The 24,485-nt window shown below is 39.1% G+C and overlaps 1 protein-coding gene and 1 pseudogene across 2 annotated transcripts; one reads left to right on the top strand and one right to left on the bottom strand.

Moving 5' to 3' along the window:
* The first annotated feature begins 1,312 nt into the window (after window positions 1-1,312).
* On the top strand, window positions 1,313-23,003 carry CAMP (cathelicidin antimicrobial peptide). 2 transcript variants are annotated; one of them, XM_023498557.2, is made up of 4 exons: window positions 1,313-1,635; window positions 3,107-3,214; window positions 3,472-3,543; window positions 6,037-6,277. In XM_023498557.2, the coding sequence occupies exons 1-4, from the start codon at window positions 1,444-1,446 to the stop codon at window positions 6,148-6,150; spliced, it is 486 nt and encodes a 161-aa protein (XP_023354325.1). In that variant the 5' UTR covers window positions 1,313-1,443; the 3' UTR covers window positions 6,151-6,277. The 2 variants fall into 2 exon arrangements, with proteins under 2 accessions (XP_023354325.1, XP_031816899.1); XM_031961039.1 differs by lacking the exon at window positions 6,037-6,277 and adding an exon at window positions 22,825-23,003 and having other exon boundaries at window positions 1,333-1,635.
* On the bottom strand, window positions 8,078-9,220 carry LOC116422502 (annotated as a pseudogene).
* Window positions 23,004-24,485: the final 1,482 nt, after the last annotated feature.

Below are 24,485 nucleotides of genomic sequence, written 5' to 3' on the forward strand. Positions count from 1 at the left end.
TATCAAAATTCCCGTTTGACATTTAAACAGAAGTAAGTGAAGGAAGCAAAGCCAAGATGGCAGAGTCACAAGAGCTCTTCTTCAAACTCTTCCAAATACCTTTAAATAATGACTCTAAATAAAATTTTGAATGACATAACCCACAAAAAGACAGAGTGAAACAATTTTCCAAGTCAAAACAACTTAAAAAGTCAGCAAGAAAGGTCTGCTGCACCAGGATAAGAATGCAGCGCAATGCAGTGCAACCCATACTAGCTTAGACCAGATCCCAGCAGACCAGATCCCAATATTTAAAGCCTTCCACAGTCTAGCTCCTATATGACTTTCTCTTCTGAATTCACTGCACATCCTTCTGCCCTTCACACAGTCTACATTTCTGTGAAACTGTATTACATGCTGTTCTCTATATATGACAGATCATCTCCCACAATTGTACCTTTGCAGAGATGGTCCACTATATTAGGAATGTCTTTTCCTTAGATGCAGCTTTCAAAATTACTCCCTGTAAGGTATTATCATCTCCATCAGGACTTTACTGGTCCCTTCCCTCCACTCTCTCCACATGAAGCAATTGTTAGTAATTGAATTACTGATTGTCTGTTGCTGCTACGCCAAATTTGGTTCGATCTTTGGACTGAATTACATCTTCCACTTCCTTGGGTCTGCACAGCCAGGAGTCTTCCAAGCCAGGGAAATTCTCTTTCTAGCTTTTCCTTTCAGAATTCATACCCTCTTTCAGGGCTGTGCCTAGAAGTCACCTCTTCTGGCTGAAAAAAACCTATTATTTGGCTTATGATATTCTGTGACATGGACAGCCTATAGGGCTGATGTGTCAATATGTAGATTTGTCGAGTTGAATGGGAGGGAGACAGGGTTCTAGTTGGGAAAGCTTTACCAGTGGGAATGAAAAATCGTAATTCCTCTGGTTGACCTTTGGATGTTCTGCTTTTAGAGAATCAAGATCTGAGCATTTTGGGGAGGAACAGTGAAACTTCGGAGGCAATTTAAGCAACCCTTACTCTATTGCAAGGTTTCTTGAGTAATTGGAAAGACTACCCAACCTGCCAGCTAACTGGACCATCCACTCATTTGCAGACCCTCTAAGACTTTGTAAGACAGAGAGAGATGGAGAAATGATTTATTTCTTCACATCTATTACCTGGCCTTCCTGCTCTCCTCTTCTCCACCTTTTCCCCATACTTCCCTTCTTTCCCCAACACTTCCTTTTAGTTAACTCCAGGGCTCCATGAGGAAACTGAAGGAAGAGACCCCCAACTCTGGGGGCAAGAGGTGACCAATGACAAAAGAATGGGGGAACCACAGAGCTCAGAAAACTAATGGAGCCCAATGGCTGGAGGTATCCATTAGCCTTGTATAAGGCTGGGGAAGATTCAGGGAATAAATGATAGCTCCTGTCTGCCCACAGCACTGAGTGCCAAAAGAATGAGGATGCAGAAGGTCTCAAACATGCAGATATTCCTGTTGATCCTGGGACTGCTCAGCCTGACTCCACTTGCCCCTGCTCAGGACCAAAGATACCAGGAGCTGGTGAATAGATTCATCAGGGAATACAATAGGAATTCAGGATCTGAAAACCTCTTTCGACTCTCCATCCTGAATCTGCCACCTGGGGAAGTGAGTAGCACTGGATAGTGGGGAAGGGTTCCATCTTTCTAGATTTCCTGATATGAACTCTCCACTCTTGGGAACTTTGGTTTCCTCACTGGGAGCCATTGTGACAGTGGAAAGAGAGGGGCAGTCAGGAGGCAAATGGGGTAGAGCACTGACCCTGAAAGTCGGGGAGTCCTGAGTTCCAATCCATTGTCAGACTCTTACTAGGTGTGGGAAGTCCTTTAACCTCTGTATGCCTGAGTTTTCTCACCTGTTTTGTGGAAATAATTATAGTACCTTCCTCCTAAAGTTATGGAGAGGATCAAATGAGGTAATAATAGAAAGTATTTAGGACAGTGCCTGGCAGACAATAGCACTATATAAATATTGACTATTATTATTCTTGGAGTCAGGAGACCTGAATTCTCCTTTCAGTTCTGACACTTTTTCCTGAGGAATGTCTATCCTGTCTGAGTTTCAGTTTTCTCATCTGTGAAATGGAGATGACAATCCATGCCTGGCTTATCTCAAAATATCCTTGTGAGGACTCCCCAACCTCTCTCTCTCTCTCTCTCTCTCTCTCTCTCTCTCTCTCTCTCTCTCTCTCTCCTTTACTTATCTCTGTTTCTCCCTCTTTCTCTCTTTGTCTGTCTCTCTCTCCTTCCATATATCCTACATACACACTGCAGAGGATCATGTATTGTGAAATTGGAAGAGACTTTAGGTGTCATTGAGTTTAACACTCACAGTTTACAGAGGAGGAAATCATGAAGTAACAGATTTGGGAGTGAATAAATGAACAAATGAATGAGTGAATGAATAAAAAAGAAATTCTGAATCCATTTCCCCCCACTTTTAATGATTTCCTATTGCCTTGCACAGAGCTTGTTATGTATATGTTGGTTTGCATATTGTTCCCCCTTTTTAGATCGTAAGCTCCTTGAAGGCAGGGACTGTCTTTTGGTCTTTTTTGGAACCTCAATACTTAGCACAGTACCGGACACATAGTAAATACTTTATAACTGCTTATTGATTGACTGAATTCTCTTCTATATCTCAGGAACAATTATGGAAAGTAGGTCCCAGGAAGGGAGAAAACAAATAAAATCCAAGTCTACAGACTCCAAATCCAGAATTCTTATCACTACTACAACTTTCACATGATCCTGATAATGTTTAAACTTGTTTGTTTGTTTTTTTCCTTTTTGAGAGATCTCTCAACCAGTCTGAGATGGCCACTGAGGACAGGGAGTATGGGACACTGGGGATGGGAGTGGGGAAACCAGAAGATATTCAAGAGACACTGGTTCTGCAAGCTCCAGTTCTAAAACTGCTGCTGGTGTGATCTTGGTAGGATTCCTCCTCTAGAAATTGGTAGGGTCAGACTCAATGGTGACTAAGATCCTTTCCAGTACTAAAGAGCTTGTTCCAGGCTCCCCAGAGGTTCACATGAAAACGGGGTTTAAAAGGCTATCTCTCCTTTCTTCCTTTCCAGGACAATGATCCTCCTACTCTTTTACCTTTGAGCTTTACCATTGCTGAGACCGTGTGCCCCAATTCTGAAAATCGCAATCCAGATGAATGTGACTTCCGGGAAAATGGGGTGAGAGTGTCCTAGGTTGGGGAGAGAGCTGGACTCAATGAGTCTCTTTCTGGGGAGATTGTCACCTTGGAGAGGGAAGGGTTCTGAACTCTGTTTTTCTGCTGTCCTGAGGAAAATGAGTTCCCAAGAGCAGTTGCAGAAAAATCTTCCTGGTTGGCTGGGTTGGGACAAAGCTTGAGTTTGCTGTCAGCCCTGGCATGTCAGGGGCAAAGATTACAGACTCCCAGTCCTGAACTGTCTCTGTAACCTCTTCATAGGTGGTGAAAGAATGCGTTGGAACCATTGCTCTGGATTCTGCCGAGCCCTCTGTTGATATTTCCTGTGATGGGGTAAGTGATGGATCCTCAGTGGAGGTTTGAAGGAGGAGCCCAAACCTCCAGGTTCCACCAGGGATTTATGGTGCCTTGTCCATTGGAGGCTGCTGGGAGAGATCTGCAGCCAGAGGGGATAGGATCAATTTTGACCATTCTTTCCAACATTATCCTCAGCCTAGCCTCCTTTTCTTCTTCTTCCAGGTTCTAAGAGAGAACATAGATACATGAGCAGGAGAATTTCTCTTCCCCATCCACCTCACCCAGTCCCAGCTCTAGAGCTAAAGTGATCTCTGAGTCTTGGAGAACAAGCTAATAGAGAAAGCTAATGAGACAGGAAAGGTTTTGACTTCTGTTTTGAAACAATATTTTGACAAGAAGAAATCGTAGAAATTATCTAATTCAACTCCCCCTCTTCCAATTACAGAGAAGAAAACTAAGGCTTAGAGATATGAAGTGATCTTGTCATCTAGCTAATTAATGGCAGAATGGAAACAATTCTGACACAGTGCAACTATTTTGCCAATCCAAGAGCACATCTCTGTCCCTAATGATGGAGTGGAGTTAGAGGAACAAAGGTAGGCTGAGATGTGGGTGTGGTACCTGGGAAGTAGAGGCTGAGAAGTCAGTCAGGTGTGGTCATGCCAGGGGCATAGTGAATATGACCTCATCTCTGAGATTCCTGGAGGACAGAAACTTGGAGAAGGATTCCTTGTTCTTCTCGACATCTCCTGGGTACAGAAACAGGAGGAGAGTGTCCTGGGAAGACTATCTTTTTCAAAATGAACATGGAGGAAGGAGTCTGGGAGTCATGAGCCTTTTTTTAAAATTTTATTTTAATATTTTTTAATTTACATAGAAATATGGCTTTCAACATTCATTTTTGTAAGGTTTTAAATTCTACTATGCCCAAAGGGCTATGCATATCTTTGATCCAGCAGTCTCTATTGTATCCCAAAGAGATCATAAAAAAGGGAAAAGGACCCACTTGTACAAAAAATCTTTGCAGCAGTCCTTTTTATTAGTGGCAAGGAACTAGAAATTGAGTGGATGCCCATCAGTTGGGGAATGGCTGAATAAGTTATGGAATATAAATGTAATGGAATTTTATTGTTCTAAGAGAAATGATAAGCAGGCTGATTTCAGAAAAGCCTGGAAAGACTTAAACATGAACTGATGCTAAGTGAAGTGAGTAGAACCAAGAAATACAATGTTCTCCAATAAGCTTATGTAATGATAAACTGTGATGGGCTTGGTTCTTTTCAAAAAATGAGGTGATTCAAGGCAATTCTAATAGATTTGTGTTGGAAGGAGCCATCCACATCCAGACAGAGAATGATGGAGACTGAATATGGATAAAAACATAGTACTTTCACCCTTTTTTTTTTGGTCATTTGCTTGTTTTTTTTTTTATTTTTTTCACCTTTTGATTTGATCTTTCTTGCATAGCCTGATAAATATGGAAATATGTTTAAAAGAAGTGTTTAATCTATATTGGATTGCTTGCTATCTATGGAAAGGTGTTGGGGGGAGGGAGGAAGAAAAATTTGAAACACAGTCTTTTGCAAAGGTGAATATTGAAGACTATCTTTGCATATATTTAGAAAAATAAAAAGCTATATACAAAAAGATTTTGAGTTTTAAAATTTTTTTCTCCCCTCTCCTCATGCTAGGAATCAATCTGATATAGGTAATATGTGTACATTCATTTTTTGTATTGTAATAAGTTTATTTATTTTTAATACACATTGCTCCATGAATCACGTTGGGAGAGAAAAATCAGAACAAAAGGGAAAAAACATGGGGGGAAATTTTAAAAAATTTAAAAAATAAGTGAATATAGCATGTGTTGATTTACATTCAGTCTCCTTAGATATTTTTCTGGATGTGGATGGCATTTTCTGTCCAAAGTCTATTGGAATTGCTTTGGATTTCTGAACTGGAGAACCAAACTTGTCATAGTTGATCTTTTGTACATTCTTGTTGTTACTATGTGTTCATTCATTTTTTTTTTTTTTTTTTTTGCTTTTTTGCTGAAGTAATTGGGGTTAAGTGACTTGCCCAGGATCACGCAGTGTATATTCATTTTTAAACATATCTCCATGTGAGCCATATTGGGAAAGAAAAATCAGAACAAAAGGGAAAAAACATGAGAAAGAAAAAAAAAGGAAAAAAAAAGATAAAAATGGTATGCTCTGATCCTCATTCAGTCTTCTGGACGAGGAAGCCTCAGCTGTCAGTGTTAGATTATTCACTAGATTTAAAATTTGCAAGGCTGAGTATTTGGGGTTGAATCTTAGGTCTGTCACCTAATAGCTGAATCATGACCTGTCTAAGTGGGCACTTTTGTAATGGGGATATTGGACCAGATGATTGCTAAGGCCCCTCAAGTGCTGAGTCTCATGAACCTCTAAATTACTACATTCCCTGGATGGGTTGGTTTTTCTTCCCTATTCAACCTGATCCCAAGGGGCCCCGGACTAAGGACTTCTGTATCTTTTCCCTCTACAGCCTGGAAAGATGAAAAGAATGGGAATTTTCCATTTATTTTGGGCCGGATTGAGAAAACTGGGTAACTTAATCAAGAACAAAATTCAGCAAGGAATTGAAAATTTTTTGGGGTAGGAGATGAGATTCCTATCTATATGAGACTAAAAGTAAGATGCCTTCATTCAGGTTCTGTTTTAAGTTTTTTTTTAAGTCCCTGTACTCTACCCTGGCCTCTTCAGATGAATAAATTTGTTTTACTCTCTTTGCCTCCATGTTTTTTCAGACTTCCTCCTCCATTCAGTGCCTTTCTGGCAGAACACTGAAGTTCTTATCCTGTACTCTTAGTGCACATAAAGGAAAAAAAAAACCCAGCCACGGTGGGAGCAGAGATGTAAGCATACAGTATGATGTATGGAAATGTGTTGGAATAAGGCAACATCTAGATAAAGTGCTCTAGGAAATCTGAGAGAAAGATTACTTTTTGGTTAGGTCTATATGGGGATTAAAGGCTTCATGGAAGAAATGGCCTTGGAGGAAGAGAAGGCTTCAATAGGCAGACAAAAGAAATACATTCCAGGTACCCAGAACTCTCTTTAGGTAGATTAAGATAAAACTATGGAACAGTTAAAAACTAGTTTGATTGGAAAATATTTAAAACATTAAGGGGTAGAGTTTGTAAAGTTTTGTATGTAGGCTAGGGTCATGAGGGTCTTAAATTTCAGGCCTTTCTCAAAAGTTTGTAATTTATCCCACAGATAACAGGGAATCTATGAGAGGTTTTTTGTTTGTTTGTTTGTTTGTTTGTTTTTTGGTTAAGCAGATCTTTTCTTTTCATTAGCAAGATCATTTTAGTAGTTGTGGGTAAGATAGAGTAGAGAAAGGAAGGATTAGAGCCTCAGTGGACTCTGGCTAGGAGGAGGCTATTGAGAGACTCAAAAGTCAGTGTTTATAGGAATGGAAAATAAGGGTGAGATGAGAAAAGCAATATGGAAATGATAGAATGTGGAACTGTTCAGATCTGGCAACTGACTGTGAAGCAGGTTGTGGTCCCTTTAAGAAGCTATATTTCCTATTGATTTGTGATTCCTTTCAGATTGATCTGTGATTCCTTTCAGATTCTCAGCCCCTCCTGACTGAGACATATCAGTCCAGGAAGCCAGGGCCTTTGATTCCTGGTCAAAATCCTGGTCAAAAGCACCCCTTTGAATTCCAATAGGAGATCCGGCCTTGTCCCAGCCCCCACCGGATCTGAGACAACTTAAGTTCTCCCAGCCCCTATGGGTTCTTTTTTTTTCATGCACGCAAGCCTCAGGTTATTATTTGAATATGGTTAATGTTTCCCCTCATCCCCCAACGTTTCAAAGTCATTGTTATAGGAGAACAACTGTTCCTTCTGCCTGATAAAAAGGTTTGTCAAGCACTGTTTTGTGTAGCAAAAGGAGGAGGTACAAATGTTAAACTGACCAAAAAACAGTTCTCTTATTTAGCACTAATTTATGCAATGCTGCAAACTCTTGTACCAGGATGACTAGTTTCAAAACCTGCTGGTTGATTAAATATACATATATATATATAGGTATAAAAATTAATAAGTCAACATTCGCTGTTTTCAATGTGAAAACGATAAAATGTAATTCTGAGTAATTGTGCATTTGCCATAGAGTCCTTGCTAAAGGGACCATAAAAATAATTTTTGTAATTAAAAAAATCTTTTTTTTTTTTTTTAATTGAGTTTGGTTTTACCCTCAAGTCTGTAAGTTCAGAGCAAATGTACTGAGTAAGTAAGATTCTGATCCATTTCTGAGGGCTTGGAAGTCTTGAATTTAGTTATTCCCAATGGTGTGCCAAGGGAACCTAACAACTATTTAGTTAGCCTTGAGTTGTTAATATTCCAGTGCTTTGCAGCTTGGGTTGACCCGATTAACCAATCAGAACTAAAGATTGATTAGGCCCTTCAAGAATCTGTACTGCCTCAGCCATGTGCTTCATTAGCAGATGTAATGGCTCGCCAATTCCCTGTACAAAGCTTTATTGATGCACAGGTATGTATCTAGGCTGTGGTTTCTTTTGAGCTACCAGACAAAGTGTCAGACCAGGGGCACTGGAGTGCAACCATAAATCTGTGATAGGATAAAGTTAGTTCAAAACACTGCACACCAAGTCAATGCCAACATGTCATCCTGGAAACTATCAACTCTGCTTGGATTTAGAATGGGGAAAGGGGCATTTCTGTAATACAGAAGGTAGCTGTGCAATAAGGAAAAGTGCATTTAAAGGTAGCTTAAAAACCAGATTAAAATTAAATCACCACTCAGAAGGAGGAAGAATTCCATTTGCTTCTTCCCCTCCCCCCTCCCTGGTCAGCCGCATCTCTTGGCTTCTATGAGTTGACACTGACGCCACCTGGTACATCTGCTCCTTAGGAGACCAGCACACGCTATCTCCCACTTCTGGCAGGTACACAATTCTCCTGATTGACTGGAATCTTTTCTGCCAAGTTCAGTTTTACTTGGTTATTGTTCTGAACAGTCAATTGTCACCGGAATTCATAGATTGGGGCGCTGTGTTCAGGAACATGAGTCAGATTTAGGGACTGATACCATTCTGAACTCCTATGGTAGTAATAGCCCTCTATAGAGGCTGCAGATTTCTGGAAGCAGATGTAGTAGAACCCAGCAAAGGAAGCACCACTGATGTCTTTGATTGTATGATCTGGGACTAGGAACTGTTCCTTCCACCTCGTGAAGACATAATCCCCATTCTTCAACTCTTCATAATCAAAGTCATCGGAGTTAAATGATTTTGCATACTGATAAAAAGCCTGGAACTTGCCCCAGTGTTTACGATCTACATCCTCATCTGCATCCCACTTTTGGATTAAGAATGGGTGCTTTTTGCTGATTATTTCCCCTTCAAAGAAAGTAGTAAGAGTTGGGTATTCCTCAGTAAGGCCTTTAATCTTCAAGTATCCACAAAGGTAAGAGTTCTCCATATCCACATGCTGCAGTACCACCTCCACGTCGTACGAGTTCCCCTTGCTCTTCTGGTAGCCGCGGAACTTGGAACTGCTGTAGAGGAGGCTGGTAGCCATGCCGGGCTGCTGGGTGTTGATGGGGGGCGGCGGGATGAGGGATGCAGCGGAGGCGGCCAAGGCTCCGGCCGGCAGGGGACACTCAGTGCGGACCGGCATCCGGGGTCCCCCGGAGCCAGGGTGGTGGGGTGGGGGAGGGGGGAGGGGAAGGGAGAGGAGGAGGGAAGGGAAAACCAGGGAGGGGGGGAGAAGCCGCCGGGGCCTCCGTGTGGGAGCCGGAGGAGCCCCCATGGGTTCTGATGTGTTCCAGTTGTCCCAGCCTCCATTCTGATGATGTGTTTGGGTTTCCCAATCCCTGTTAAGACAACCAATATAATGAGCTTCCATCAACTAAGGTCTTTGCAGATGGACCTTGGCAGTTCCCTTTACTGCCAGGACCTTCTGTCCACTGAGAACTGCATTCTCAGTGTAAAACTCCATTTTCCATAGATCTGCCCGCTGGAATAATATTCTCTTCCAGTGACATCCTCTCTTTACCCTCACCTATTTCCCTAACCAGACTTTATGCTTCCAATCCCCACAATAAACCTTTTTTTTTTTTAAATCAATCTAGGTTTTGGGGTCTGTAAATTTCTTTACAGAGAACCTCTGTGCCACCAGAAGGGAGTCCCCAAAACTCCCTACCCATATGCTGAATCCCAAGGGGGTGCAGAAGAGCCAAACCTCTCCATTTGGCTCCCTGAACCCCGAACCTGCCACTAGACCTTATCATTTAACTCCCTGACCACCAGAAATCCTAATTTCATTTGGGTTCCCTAAATCTAAACTTCATCAATTGGATGAGGCTTATTGTGGTGGAAAAGACAGAGGGAAAGTTGACTCCATTCTCCTGGGAAAGAGCTACCCACTTAGACCCAATGGACACTGTAGAACCCAATTTAGTAGCTCTTGCGAACCACAGTCCCACTGGCAGTCCTCCAGTGTGGTCCTCTATGATGTTCCTGATGGTTTTCTGGAGGTCTTGGAGCAGCATTCCTTTCAGTAGAGTAATCAGGTGTCCACATCCTTTATTATCTCCTTCACAATCTAGTTTCCTTGCCAAGGGCCCGGGCCAGCTTTCTGGAGAGCCTTTTAAATTGCCCTGGGTCTCAGTGGGGGAAGTGGAGGCCAGCCACCACAGTGTTGTGAGATGAAGTGAATGAATCTGTCTCTGAGTCTGGCTGAGTTTATCCCAGCTTATATGCTCCACACTGAGTATGAACCAATCATTATATCACTAGGAAACCATTCTTTGTTGTAAGATTCATTCAATCATACTGAATTTAGAGAACTATTAATCACCATGCTAAATTAGACAACTATTGTCTTTTTCAATTCTACTGACTTACCACCCGTAAGAATCCTTGTTTCAAGTTCTGGCCTATAACAGTCCTCCTCCCTCCTTCTGGCTCAGGCTGCCACCAACCTTCATTAGGGCTCCACTGTTCTAGGACCTTTATTCCTGGGCTTATGTTCCCTATCTACAAACTAACTCCACTCTCATCCTATTGCTACATCTTCCTAGGGCATGGTGGTCTGAGGACCATGTTCTTTCAGACAGGGGGCAGAACTGCCCTGGCATAGACTCTCTTTTCATCTGAATTTCATCACCCCCAAGCAAATTTGCCTTCAGCCTAAGATTCCTCCTTTTGATTTAGCTCCTGTCCCAGTCTGAGAGACAGTCATTTTGCCTTTCAACTACCACATTCAAAATGACTAGAGGTTAGCCTTTCTGCATCTTCTCACTATCTGATTTCTCCTATGTAATTACCATATCACAAGGGAGTAGAAGCATCTGTGTCTTCTCTCTCACTCTTGCTTCAGATTTATTGATTTTCTCTCATTTTCCTGCACGTAGAATAGTATTTTACACATTATAAATATTTGGCGAATTGAATAACTAACTACTTGTCAAAAATATTGTGGGGAATAGAGAGATAAGGTGAAGAACTTACAGAAATGTATGAATTCTTTTTCTGTATTTTACTTTTATTATTTCTATGTCTCTATAATCTGTATAAGTACGGTGTGTGCAAGCCAATATTTACTTAAATCTAGATAGATTTACTTAACCAGAAATGATGACATTTATCTTTGTTCAATGTTATCAATATTTAGATTATTAAAAAGGTCAGCTCAGTAATCTGAAGTTTGAAGGTCTGACTGATGATTTCTCTCGGAATCAGGGAAACAAACCATCTTGTTCTAATCTGCCTTTGACACCAATGTTTAACATTCAATTAGGGGAGAAGGCCCTATTTCTCAATGCTCCCCAACCTATGATGTAATCCTTTGTAACCAAACCTATAAAAACTGTATATCTTTCCTAAATCTTTAGCCCTTCTACTGTGAGCTTTCTCTCTTTCCCTCCTCTCAGTGGAATTGCTCATTCTCAGAATTTATTAATAAATAACTTTTCTGCTTTCTACTGAGTGATCTCTGAGTAGTCATTTTGGGTAAGGGTCTTCTTCATCCCTCACAATATTATGGGTAAGAGTGACCTTGAATTAAATGAAAAATTGCACTACACTGCCTCTGAAATCAATTCTTCCCCTCTATAAATTATCTTACCCTCTTGGACACAGAAAGTCAACCTGGACTATTGTAGCTAATATTCTTCTCTTATTCTTCCTGACCCCCCCTCCTCCCAGTCCCCTTGTTTTTATATCCAGCAACAATAGCTTTTTATAACTATTTTACTAATCTCTTTACATGCCTTACATCAATCTTCACAACTACTCTGGGAGGTAGATGGAACAAACAGTATTATTCCATTATATCATCAGGCACTTGAAACTCAGAGTCAGCAAGTGACTTGGCGAAACATGCAGTAAATGACAAGACCACTACCCTCATCTGCCTTCACCACCAGCACTCATTTCATTACACTGGTCTACCGTTGGGGTTATCTACCTGCCAATGTGGTCAGAGATGAAAATTTCCCATGGGAAATGGGGATGCCATTAAGTGGAATGCCCCAAACAGTTTTAGAGAACTGATAAGCCCGGTTTTACCCCCACAAGATGGTAGAACCATGCTCTAGATCACCCCAGACCCTATTTCTTTTCTTTTCTCAAAGCCTAGGTTTCTTTCACCCCCAGTCATTACTTCTCTGTCTAAAAGAAGATGATCTGCTAGGCTGTCGTCCTTCACCACAATATCAGAGCAGAAGCTGAGGAAGATCCTGAAAGCTCTCCAAGGGAAAAAAAGATGGGGAGAGACAGGGCAGAGATAACTTGGGGATAACTTGGCTTCAGCATGAAGGAGGAGAAACATGAGATGCTTCCAGGCTTGTTTTCTCATCCTCCTCTTCAGATTTTCTATTTTTTTAGACAAATTGATCTATTCACTATTCTTCCATTCCATCCTTGGCTCTGTCTTCTCTACCTATTTGCATAAGTCATGTTCTGTGATTTCAATAGAACTTGCCTCCATCACACATTTCTATCTATTGACATCCTTCCCATACTAAAAGATCAAAAGGTCATGTATTTGTAAAGTTTCTGATCTTTCTATCTAAAACTGATCTCTCCCTCTTCAAATCATAGTATGCTTTAGTTAGTTTCTCTTTATGTATTCCAATTATTTAAAATATAGGTTGTCTAACCCTGTGATCAAAGATCATTTGTATAATATTTTATATGGTATATATTGATTACTTAATACTCTGTACCTGTGAGATGGGTGGAGTTGGTAAGAGAAGAGAAATCCTGGTCTTCTGGTTTCTATCATCTAGAGAGAATATAGCAGTATTCTACATTCTTTCCAATGAGAGAGAAAGAAACATCTCCCCTAATGAAGTGATTCTTATGCAAATGTTAAGAACTTTATATGTGTTTCTCTATAAATATAGCTCTACTTGGTTTGTATAATTGTCAACATATTCCTCCTTTAAACAAGTCTAACCATATTAGGATCTCTGGAATTTTCTGGGAGGACTAGCATATCTGGTATAGGGGCTTGCTGAGAGCTTTTCAGGTCAGCTCAACAACCTTTGGTGTCCATGTGTCATCAAACTCTTCTTTGTAGTTACAAGAATTTGTAGTAGGGACATAGGACTCATCCTGGTATAACCATCTTAGTAGAATAGCTAAGTCAGATTGAAGATAACAGAATCCACTGGTGAGTTAGCAGGATGTCTCCTACAAGCCTGTGAAGACTTCCCCCATGGGTGGATGAAAACCATTTGTTCCAGTGGCCAAGAAGGTAATGAACTACATGGAACTCTTAGAGACTGGTCAGACATCAGGAGCCAAGGCCATCCATTGCATCTTGAGTCATTGGCAGTTTTCTCGACTTTTATCTTGTTATTGGACATTAATGACTAATTTAAGAGGCCCTAGGACTTGCAAAAGACATGTGATAAATAATGCTACCGACATCCAGAGAAATAACTGATGAATTGTGAATGCACACTGAAACATACTATTTTCAATTTATTAATTTTCATGATTTTTTTTCCTTTTGAAAACTAATTTCTCCTTACACAACATGGCCAATACAGAAATATGTTTTACATGTTTGCACATATAACCAATATCAAATTGCATACCATCTCAGGCATGATAAAGGAAATGGAGAAGGGAGAAAATTTGGAACTCAAAATTTCATACAAAATCTGTGTTAAAATTTGTCTTTTCATACCATTGGAAAAAGTACTATTCAAAAAGATAAAAGTGTTTCTTGATTGGTTAATCTGTGTAATTTTTAATTTTAACAAATTCACTAAATGACTTGTCTGGGATCATACAATCAGTATATATCAGTTGTAGAACTTGAACCTAGAACTTCCTATCTCCTGGGCCACCTTGATATTGTTTAATGTTTTTCTCATAATCCTTAAATTAAATGAATATCCTTTGCATTCTGGAGTAGGTGGGTGATACAGAAGAGAGTGAACCAAGTCTGGAGTCAGAAGCAACTGAATCCAAATAATGTCTCAGATACTTATTAACTGTGTGACTCTGGGCAAATCACTTAAACCTGTTTGCCTCAGTTTTTCCATCTGTAAAATGAGCTAGAGAAGGAAATAGCCAACTATTCCAGTGTTTTTGTCAAGAAAATTCCAAATGGCATCATAGATGTATATATAAATGAAATGGCTAAACAGCAACAAGTCTGCATGCTAACCAAACAACTACTCCCCAGTTCCCCAAACTGTATCCCATCGTGCACCTCCTTGGGATTGCACAGGGCATCTCACATTCCTGAAATGCACTCTCTCCTAGGCTTTTCCTCTCAGAATCCTCAAACTCAGTTTAGCTACCTTCTCTTCTATAAACCTTTCCCTCATTCCCCCATTAGTACTCCTATTCTTTCTGCAGATTGCCTCAAATTTCATGTTGCAAATGTCTGACTGAATAAAGTATTATTGTAACATGATTTGGTAACAAGATTGCCCTGGACCTACCCTGAGATCCTGATCTGGTACATTCTCCTAACCCCTTTTCCAGTCCTCTAAGAAGCCTCTCTTCTGTGACATCTTCTCTGGTCTTCACTAATTAGGTTTCCCCCTATTACTAAGTACCCAGGACTAGTCTTCCAATTCCATCTAACTACTTCAAATCCCAATTAGCTATTGGGATTTTTACTTCAAAGAGTAGCAAAAATAAACATATAAGCATTTCACTCAATCAACATTTTGGAATTATAATCCCTGTGCACACACCAACCCTGTCTCTTAAGAGGGAAATAAGTTCACAGTTGAGCTCAATTTCTATAGAACATGAATCCTATCAAGTTCAACTCTACAGCCCTGCTGGAATAAAGTCCCAGATGAATTAACTGCAACTCCTGTCCTTGATTTTTGGATTTCCTGATGTTCATGTCTTTCCCAGCATTCAAGTTGGGATTTCATTCCTTGTACCTTGCAAAGGGTAAAGGAAAATATCAAAGCCCTTGGACCATTTCTAAGGGTCACATGATTTAAGAAGGAAGTTGGAAAGGAGTAGATCTCAGTCTCAATGGGGAATAAAGAAAAATCTCAATTGTGCTCACTTCACAATTTAAAAAACTCAAAAATTTCCACTAAATAGTCAATAGAGAAAATCTCCCCAAATCTTGGTATATCAATGCAGAATGTCCATGTGTGAGTCAATTCTTCTGTCTTTCAGTTGAGTCTTCCACAGGGAACATGATGCCATGTTATGTAATCTAGGTGTTTGCCAAATTTCCATAACACAGTGTCTCCACAGGGAATGTCAATTCAAGAGCATCTTCAAGCTGGTTTCTGAGCCAAGATGCTCCAGAATGATGTGACTTGGGGTATGACACAAGATGAGAGGGCAGTGTGTGGAATTTAAGAGATAAAGCAGATTGTGAATCTTACATTGTGAGAAACAAATCGAACTCCATGGGAGTTAGCTTTCAGAGATCTTGGGTGGATTGCGGTTAATAAATGATAATTTCTAGTAGATGTACAGGATATTCAGATGTCAATGGTGAAACAGGGTAGAGTATTTGATGTTCTCTAGAGATCCTTCCCGTAGTTCTTTAGGCCAAGACAGGATGAATCTTGCAGGAGGTGAGATAGAAATCACTCCTGTTGATATATTGGGTGAATTCAATTGTCTCTGAGTTCTCTGCCAACTCTGAGATTATATGATTACATGAATTCAATTTTATGAAAACAATATTGTGTGCTAGATATTGGAGATAGAAAACAAATGAAACAGTCAATAAACAGAAACAAATTCCTTCAAGGAGTTTATGTTCTTCTGGGAAAACAGAACCTAGACGTAAATAAATATAGATTATAAGGGTCCTGTTTCAGGTATCTAGCTTAGTGGATAAACACTATCTCCCCTCCCTTGCTTGTCAATTTGTTTAAATTTGTATGACATCAGACCCATAGAATCTCTCTTTCCTGTTCTTCTCTCACAGAACATAGCTTTTATCGATTTTCAAATGAAAAAATTACATATTTTATTTTTACAGTATTTACATTTCACAATATATTCATTCCTTTATTGTGATCCTTCTAGGGAGCTAAGCATTAGAGTAAAAAAAAAAAAAACTGGAGGATAGGGGAGAGAAGTTCAGCACAACTAACCTAGATACTGGAAAAAATCTGAGATTGTAAACAGCATGACACAGTCATTGTCCTTCCCCCCAGCAAAGAAATGAAAGGGGAGGGTATAAATAGGCACATATAGTCTTTTGCTTGTTCATTTTATTTTTTCAAATAATATTCTATTTTTTCCCTAGTTACATATCAATAAAATATTGAACAATCATTTTTTACAAGATTTTGAGTTCCAAAATTTTCTTCCTCCTTTCCTCCCTATCTTCTAATGGTAGGCAGTTTGAGACAATTTATAGAAACCACAGAATCTTTTTTTAATGGCAAAAAGTAAATTTATTTAGGTAAATAAGTTGCAGACAAAATAAAGAGATACAATAGATACCAGAAATGGTAAATATGAAATAGAGTGGGAGAGTGTATGAAAGACAAGTTCCTCAGTAGAATTCACAATTACCCAATAGAAAGGGAACACCCCATGAAGTTGGGGTAAGTTTTTAGCTGGCAGCCTAATCCTGAAAGGGACTTAGGACATTAAAAGAGTTAGGTGTAAGGAGGAAAAATGAGGTTTGGAAGCATAGTGGAGTTAGGGGAGATACCAAGTAGCATGGGGAATGGGGAAGACACCACAAGAAAGAGTGCTGTGGTGGGCTAACTAAAAGGAAGGTGCTTAGAGTCTTTTTTGTTAGATATGTTCCATCCCTGATCTAGCAACAAGTTTATCAGTTATTCCTCTTTTTTCAGCAGCAATCCAGAAATCTAGATTCCGTTCTCAAATTCCATTTTCTGGATAATCTGAATTGAATTGAATGAAATTGAATCCTGTGAGATAGATAATACAAATATGATTCTTCCTATTTGATAGAGGAAAAAGCATAATACTGGTGAAACTTTGGTGACTTTTCCAAGTTCCCAAACCCAGCAAGTTTAGGGCAATAGGATGGATGAAAGAAAGTCTAGAGCCCAAGATGCTCTTTAGTCACAGTCCTGGACAGTATGCCATAGGCCCCTGATGGCAGTAGAATAGGACATTAAGCAATTCAATTGACATTGAGCAAGGTAAAGGAGGGATGAATGTTATCAAGGATGACATAATAATATATTGCCCCTCTGTTTTAGATTCCCATTGCAACTGAGAATGGCAACTCATATGAAGTGTTTTAGCCACCATCCCAAATACTCAATCCTCTTTGCAATGGCTTCAAGCAACAGGACTCTGAATTGACTAATAGACCATTGGTGAAATGGGCAGAGATCTTGAAATGAGTTTGCACAATTGCCCGCTTCTTTCTTTTTCCACAAGCAGGAATGCAACTTGAGTTCATCCAGGCTGAAGAACCATAGCTTCAAAATCATAGGCTTGGGAGGGACCATAGCAAAAAGTTTTAGTTCAGCTCCCACATTTGACTTATTTTAGTTTTTGGGGTCAGCCACAATTTAGTACATATATTTCTTCTTGTGATTCAGATCTTTTCTACATCCATTCATTCAATTAATAAACAAAAGCAGAATAATAAGTACTTGTTCTATTTGCTTCAGCAGGTTGTTGAAAGGTAGGACTTAGCAAAATTTTAAAAACTATATAAATGTTAAATAGCATTACTATTTTGACATGTAAAGACTACCCAATCTGGCAATATGTCACTTTTTCATCTAGAATAATAGTAGGTGCAATTTATGTATTATGATTCTAAATTTATACACACAGAGACAGACAGATATGCACATACACACAATATTTGACTTAAATCTCCTCAGAGAGAGCCAAGACTTAACCCTAGACCTTCTGTCTAAGTCCATTAGTCATAGTAATGATTAACTAGCTTTTTATGTTTCAGGCATTATACTAAACAATTAAGATATAAAGAAAAGCAAAAACTGCTTTCTTTTTTTTTTTTTTATTTGATAGCCTTTTATTTACAGGATATATACATGGGTAACTTTACAGCATTAACAATTGCCAAACCTCTTGTTCCAATTTTTCACCTCTTACCCCCCCCCCTCCCCTAAATGGCAGGATGACCAGTAGATGTTAAATATATTAAAATATAACTTAGATACACAATAAGTATACATGACCAAAACATTATTTTGCTGTACAAAAAGAATCAGACTCTGAATTATTGTACAATTAGCTTGTGAAGGAAATCAAAGATGCAGGTGTGCATAAATATAGGGATTGGGAATTCAATGTAATGGTAAAAACTGCTTTCAAGGAACTCATATAGGGTAGTTCAAAAGAAAGATTAGAACGGAGTCAAGGTAAAAATAATAATCATGTTGTACAAATGAAGAGCAGAGGAAGAATAGACATAGAGGCATTAGAGGGGGGAAGAGGGCTCAGAGTTCTGAAAACCTACTCACATTGGAAATGAGTTAAATCGGGAACACTACACATATACCATGAAAGAAATGAGGGGAGGAAGGAAGGATTGATGGGAAGCAAAAGATGAGGGAAGAAGACAAAGGAGGGATCCATGGATCAGGGGAGATTAAATAATAGCAAGGCAAGTTAAGGAGCAGAATTTAAACAAAGAGTCAGCAGGGATAGGAAAGATATATGCATGTGTGGATGTGGGGGGGTGTGTCTGTACATGTGTATGTATATAGCTACATATGTTTACATAAATACATCCTTTCTTAATTTTAGCCTAATAATGATATTAATGATTTATTAATTATGGAGTATATATTAAATATATCCTTTTCTTAATTATAATTGAGAGTAGTGAGGAGAATGAAAGGGGGGAAAAAGAGTAAAGTAAAAAGGGTAAGCCACAGAAAACAAAAGAACAATTTACAAGGAAGAAAAGATGGACACTCATGAATATAATTTCTCTTACTTTCTTAAACTGGTAATTTAATGTTATATATTTTGAATCCTCCCTAATGTTCTGCTGGGCAAATGACAATGTTCTCTTTTATTTTGTTTTATATACCTTTTCTGTTTTTCTTTTTTCTTATCCTTTTTTTAAAAAATAAAATAATTTTTTTTTAAAAAAAGGAGCTCATAGACTAATGTGGGAGATAACATACTAATAACTATATAAACTAAGATACTGAAAAACCAGTTGTGAAGCATCTCAGAGGAAAGGCTTCATGCACAAGATGGGAATGGTAAGTAAGGTTTGAAGAAAGGCAGGAGGCTGCTTGGTTCCTGCTTTGGTCCAGGTTTACTGGTCTCTCCACTGTCCCCTGAAGGTGCCTGGTGCATTCAGGCCTCTCAGCCACTTGTCTTCCTCATGAGAAGGCTTTCATTTTCCTAAGCTTTCTCTGACTGCTCCAAATCATAATAATCGGATTTTACACAATTATAGCCAAATAAGCCTTGGTATTCAGGCCAGAAAACCTTAGGGAAACTCACTCTAAGTGTGACTTCAGTAAGTCATCTTAACCTGCTCACTTTTTCTTTTTTCTAATCTGTAATTTGGAGGCCATATAACTAGGTTTGAGAGGCAGTATGAAGTAGTAGATAAGAGAATTCCTAAGAAGGAGTTGGGAAGATTGGATTGAAATTCCCCTATGATTTACTGGGCATACTGGGACATTGGACAATCACTTATTCTCTCAATGCTCTAGGCAAGTCTGTAAAAACATTAACGGCAGAAAAATTGCTAATATGTAATGGTACAAGGAATTTTTTTTCACCAGAAACACTATAACAAAAAAAAAATCACAGGCACTTAACCATTTTCCTCCATAAAACCAATCAAAACACAATACAAAATCACTCCTGATTTTACCAAACTCTTGTGAGAAACGTGCCATAAAAATAGGCAATCTATTTTTTCTTGATGATTTGTTTGTATCGGTACCATCTCTCTCACTACCCAGGAAAAGTGAAGGTTGGGAGTCTTGTGATAGCCCAAGAGAAGGGTCCTACTAAGTAGCAAAAAGAGGAGTTGCATAGGGAAGGTCTCCTAGACATTTGGCTACCCCAGCCCCGAAGAGAGACAAGGTTGTCCATTTTCAGAGGGACAACAGCCCAGCTTTGGGGAGGACTGGGGGCACCATGAGATAGAGGAAGATGCCAAAGATAGCAGTGTAATGAACCTCTGCTACCCACTCCTTCTGGCTCCTAGGACAGCTACTTGTGTCTATGAATTAAGGCAAGAACCAGAGACTGTGCCTATTAGGAGAGTAGGCTAAGTTCCTCACAACAGAATCTTTTCCTAATGGGTGAAAATTTTGGTATCATACTAAGGTTTTGTAAAATATTATTTGACAACTATCCTGTGATGCAGAGAGTGAGAATGCCATCTTCAATCTTTCAATTTTGCAGATATGGAAACAAAGGCCAAGAGAAAGACATAACTTGCTAAAGTAGCATTGTGTGTGTCAGAGTTAGGACTTTCCCTCTGGTCTTTAAATTCCTAAGCTGATACTCTTTCCCATTATACCCCTCTGCTATTCAAGAAAGAATTGCCATCAACTCTGGGAAAAAAAGGTTTTTAAAAAAATTTAAAAGCAGCATCTAAATCAATATAATCAGGTAAACTTGATTAGTAACTATTTATTTAAATTAACTAATTTCAACATAGCAAATATCAAAAATTTTCAGCCCCTTCCCTCTATTTCCAATATGGTTCTTCATTCTCATTCACCATTCTCAGATGTTGAGAGCATATCCTTTCTTCTTTTAGTATTAGTTTTTGTTTTGTGTTAGGTCTAAGTCAAGCTAATGCCCTGGTAATTGAAAGTTTGATACCAGAATAAAATTCAGCATTGTAAACATTTAAACACCCCTCTTGCCCATCATAGTCCAACAACCCAACTAAAGAGCCAGGCTGGAACCATACTTCTATTGACTCAGGTGACTGAGAAATGATGTCAGCTGCCTGAGTTCTTAGTTCCCAACTATGTCCCAAGAAGAAACTTAAAATATTTTAAGGTAAACAGACCCAACTTCAATTATGTCGGGGTTAGAATATTGTTCCCGTCACATTTTGCATTGTCTCATAAACAGCTCTACATTTGGAATCAGAAGGAGCTGGGTTTAAAATTTTGCCTCCTATGTTAATTAGCAAGATAAGAAGGCATTTAATATATATTTAACATCTACTGGTCATCCTGCCATCTGGGGGAGGGGGTGGGAGGGTAAGAGGTGAAAAATTGGAACAAGAGGTTTGGCAATTGTTAATACTGTAAAGTTACCCATGCATATAACCTGTAAATAAAAGGCTATTAAAAAAAAAAGAAGCCATTTAATATCTCTTTATCTCAGTTTCCTCATCTGTAAAATGAGATGAAGCTCAATGTCCTTTAAGGTCTCTCCTAACTCTGAATCTATGAGCGACTGCCCCCTAAACCTATGGCTGAAGGTTAAAGTAACTTTAAAGGTATAAAGTGCTATATAATCTCTTATTGTAGCTGCAATTCTAATTGTAGCTCTAGCGAATTTGAATTTCTTTTCTTTTCTTTTTTTGTAGAATTCTCTCTATGATTTGGAGTTTCAAAATTTAGTAATAATAATCCTATGTGTTTTCCATGTAAGATCTCTTCGAGGTAGGGATCAATAGATCTTTTTTTTTTCTTCTATTTCTACTTTCCTCTCATGTTCTATTACTCCAAGATAATTTTCTTTGATTATTTCTTGCATTATTGTGTCAAGATTCTGTTTTTGGTCACAGCTTTCAGGTAGTCAATTATTCTTATATTTTCTCTTCTTGGTCTGTTCTCAAGATCTATTGTTTTTCTCACAAGATGTTTCACATTCTGTTTTTTCATTCTTTATATTTCGTTTTGTTATTTCTTGGTCTCTTAGAGTTTCATTTGCTTCTTCTTGTCCAATTCTGATTTTCAAAGAATTATTTCCTTCTTTACAACTCTGTCTCCTGGGATAGCTAGGTGGCACAGTGGGTAGAGCACCAGCCCTGAAATTAAGAGGATTCTCCTTTACCCATTCAATTTGTAACACACCTTTCACAGTCTGGATTCAACCTGGCTCTCTGTTCTAGTTTCATTGACCTGCCCCTTACATAGTCTACATTTCTGTTAAATTAGATTACTTCCTGTTCTTTACATAAGACATATCATCAGTGTGTTTGTAGAGGTCTGTCATATTTGGAATGTCTTCTCCTCAGAGCCAGCTTTTATCCCTCCTCATTTCTTATATGGTACCATCTTCTCCATTAGTATTTTGCTGGTTCCTCCCTCCATGGCTCTCCACATCAAGCAATTATTAATAACTGAATTAATGAGTGTCTGACCATTCCTTTTTTCCTTCCAGGTTCCAGGTAGATATAGTTAGAAGGGTAGAGAATTTCTCTCTCCCATCCACCTTATCTAAAACTAGCTCTGGAACCTGAGAGGTCTCTGATTAGGTGCATAGTTAATATAACCTGGTTCCAGGATGTTCCTGGGAGGTAGAAGAAATAGGAAGAGGGTATTCTTAGAAGACTATTTACCTTTATCAAAATGAACATGAAGAAGTCGCTGAGATCTTAAGCTTTCTGTGGTAGGTGGAGCACTGGATTTAGAATTGCAAGGCTGAAAATTGGGGCTTGAGTCCTGGGTCTGTCACCTGGCACCTGGGTCATGATCTAAGTGTGTTCCTATTGTTAGGAATAGGTGATTGCTGAGGTCTCTTCAAGTCCCATGAACCTCTAAGTTACCACATTCTAAGTCACTACATTGGAGGAGGGCTGGTTATTTTTCTCTCTTCCACCTGACTTCCAGGGACCCTGGACTAAGGAGCTCTGTTTTCTTCCCTCTGCAGCCTGAAAAGATCAAGAGAATTGGGCTGGGAGGATTGATTAGAAGAATCTTGGACAGAATTAGAAGACGTGGCTAGGAGGTGAGACTCCTATGGAAGACTGAGTCTCAGATTTTGTTTTAAGGCCTGCACTCTGCCTTGGCCTCTTCAAATGAATAAACTCCAGTTTTATTCTTTCTGCATCCATGTTTGCTCAGACTCTGTCCTTCATTCCAATTTTGGCTCAATATTGAAATACTAATCATGTATTCTTAGTCTTAGTGCACAATAAAAGATGAAAAGACTCACCCACAGTCTTTCCCCTCAAGGAGTTTGTAATCTTCCCCTCCCCCCCATTTTTAAATTAAAGCTTTTTATTTACAAAACATATGCATGGGTAATTTTTCAACATTGACCCTTGCAAAGCCTTCTGTTTCAGATTATCCCCTCCTTCCCTCTACCCCCTCCCACAGATGGCAGGTAGTCTAATAAATGTTAAATATATTAAAACATATGTTAAATCATATATATATATATATATATATATGTTTATACAGTTATCTTGCTAGACAAGAAAAATCAGATTAAGAAGGAAAAAAACTGAGAAAGAAAACAAAATGCAAGCAAACCACAACAGAAAGAATGAAAGTGCTATGTTGTGGTTCACACTCAGCTCCCACAGTCCTCTCCCTGGGTGCAGATGGCTCTCTTCATCACTGAACAATTGGAACTTGTTTGAATTATCTCATTGTTGAAGAGAGCCATGTCCATCAGAATTAATCATTATGTAGTCTTGTTGTTGCCATGTATAATGATCAAAGATCTTTTAATCTAAAAGGGTGGGAGTGGGAGCAGAGATATAAGTACAGAATGTAAGGTGGAAATATATGGAAACAAAGCAGCATCTAGATAAAATGCTTGAAGAAATCTGAGAGAAAGATCACATTCTGGTTAGGATCTATATGGGGCTGAGCATTGGGCAAGGGCAACAGACCTGAGATGTCTTCATGGAAGAAGTGACCTGTAAGCTGGGCCTTGGAGGAAGAGAAGGGAGAAATGAGAAAAGATGCATTCCAGACACAGGGAACTTTCTTTGGGAAGATCAAGAAAAAACTATGGAACTATTAGAAACTAGTTTGAGTGGAAGATATTCAAAATATTAAGAGGTAGAGTTTGTAAGATGTTGTAGATAGGCTGGGAGTCTTTCATGTTAGATCTTCCCCAGAAGTTTGTAATTTGTTCTGGAGAGTAGAGGGAGTCCCTGTTGTTGTTTTTGTTAAGCAGCGGGGTGAGAAGATTACACCTTTCCATTAGCAAGAACTTTTTGGTAGCTGCTTGGAAGATGGAGTACAGAAGGGAGGAACTGGAGCCACAGGGATTAGTCAGGAATTAGTACAATAGGTGAAAGAAGATGAGACTCAACCCTGGTGTTTATAACAATGAAAAAGAGGATTTAAATGGGAAAAGCAGGGTGGACAGGATAGGAGGTAGAACTGACCAGCTCTGGCAACTAACTGGATGAAGCTTTAGGGGAGAAGGCATTCCCTGGGAACGAGCTACCCACTTAGACTCAATTGACTATAGAGAACCCAATCCAGTGGTTCTTGTGAGCTTCAGTAGTGGATATGGGAAGAGGAGGAAAGAAGGCTTGTCCCTTTAAATAAGAAAAAAGAAACTTGTGAAAT

Source organism: Sarcophilus harrisii, chromosome 1, assembly GCF_902635505.1.
Source record: "Sarcophilus harrisii chromosome 1, mSarHar1.11, whole genome shotgun sequence".
In the NCBI taxonomy this organism is placed as follows: domain Eukaryota; kingdom Metazoa; phylum Chordata; class Mammalia; order Dasyuromorphia; family Dasyuridae; genus Sarcophilus; species Sarcophilus harrisii.

What these genes read in the sequence shown, in the direction of transcription:
- CAMP (XM_023498557.2), top strand. Translation starts at nt 1,444, where the DNA reads ATGAGGATGCAGAAGGTCTCAAACATGCAGATATTCCTGTTGATCCTG. An exon ending in GTGACTTCCGGGAAAATGGG is followed by an intron (nt 3,215 to 3,471) that starts GTGAGAGTGTCC and finishes ACCTCTTCATAG; the next exon opens with GTGGTGAAAGAATGCGTTGG. An exon ending in TTGATATTTCCTGTGATGGG is followed by an intron (nt 3,544 to 6,036) that starts GTAAGTGATGGA and finishes TTCCCTCTACAG; the next exon opens with CCTGGAAAGATGAAAAGAAT.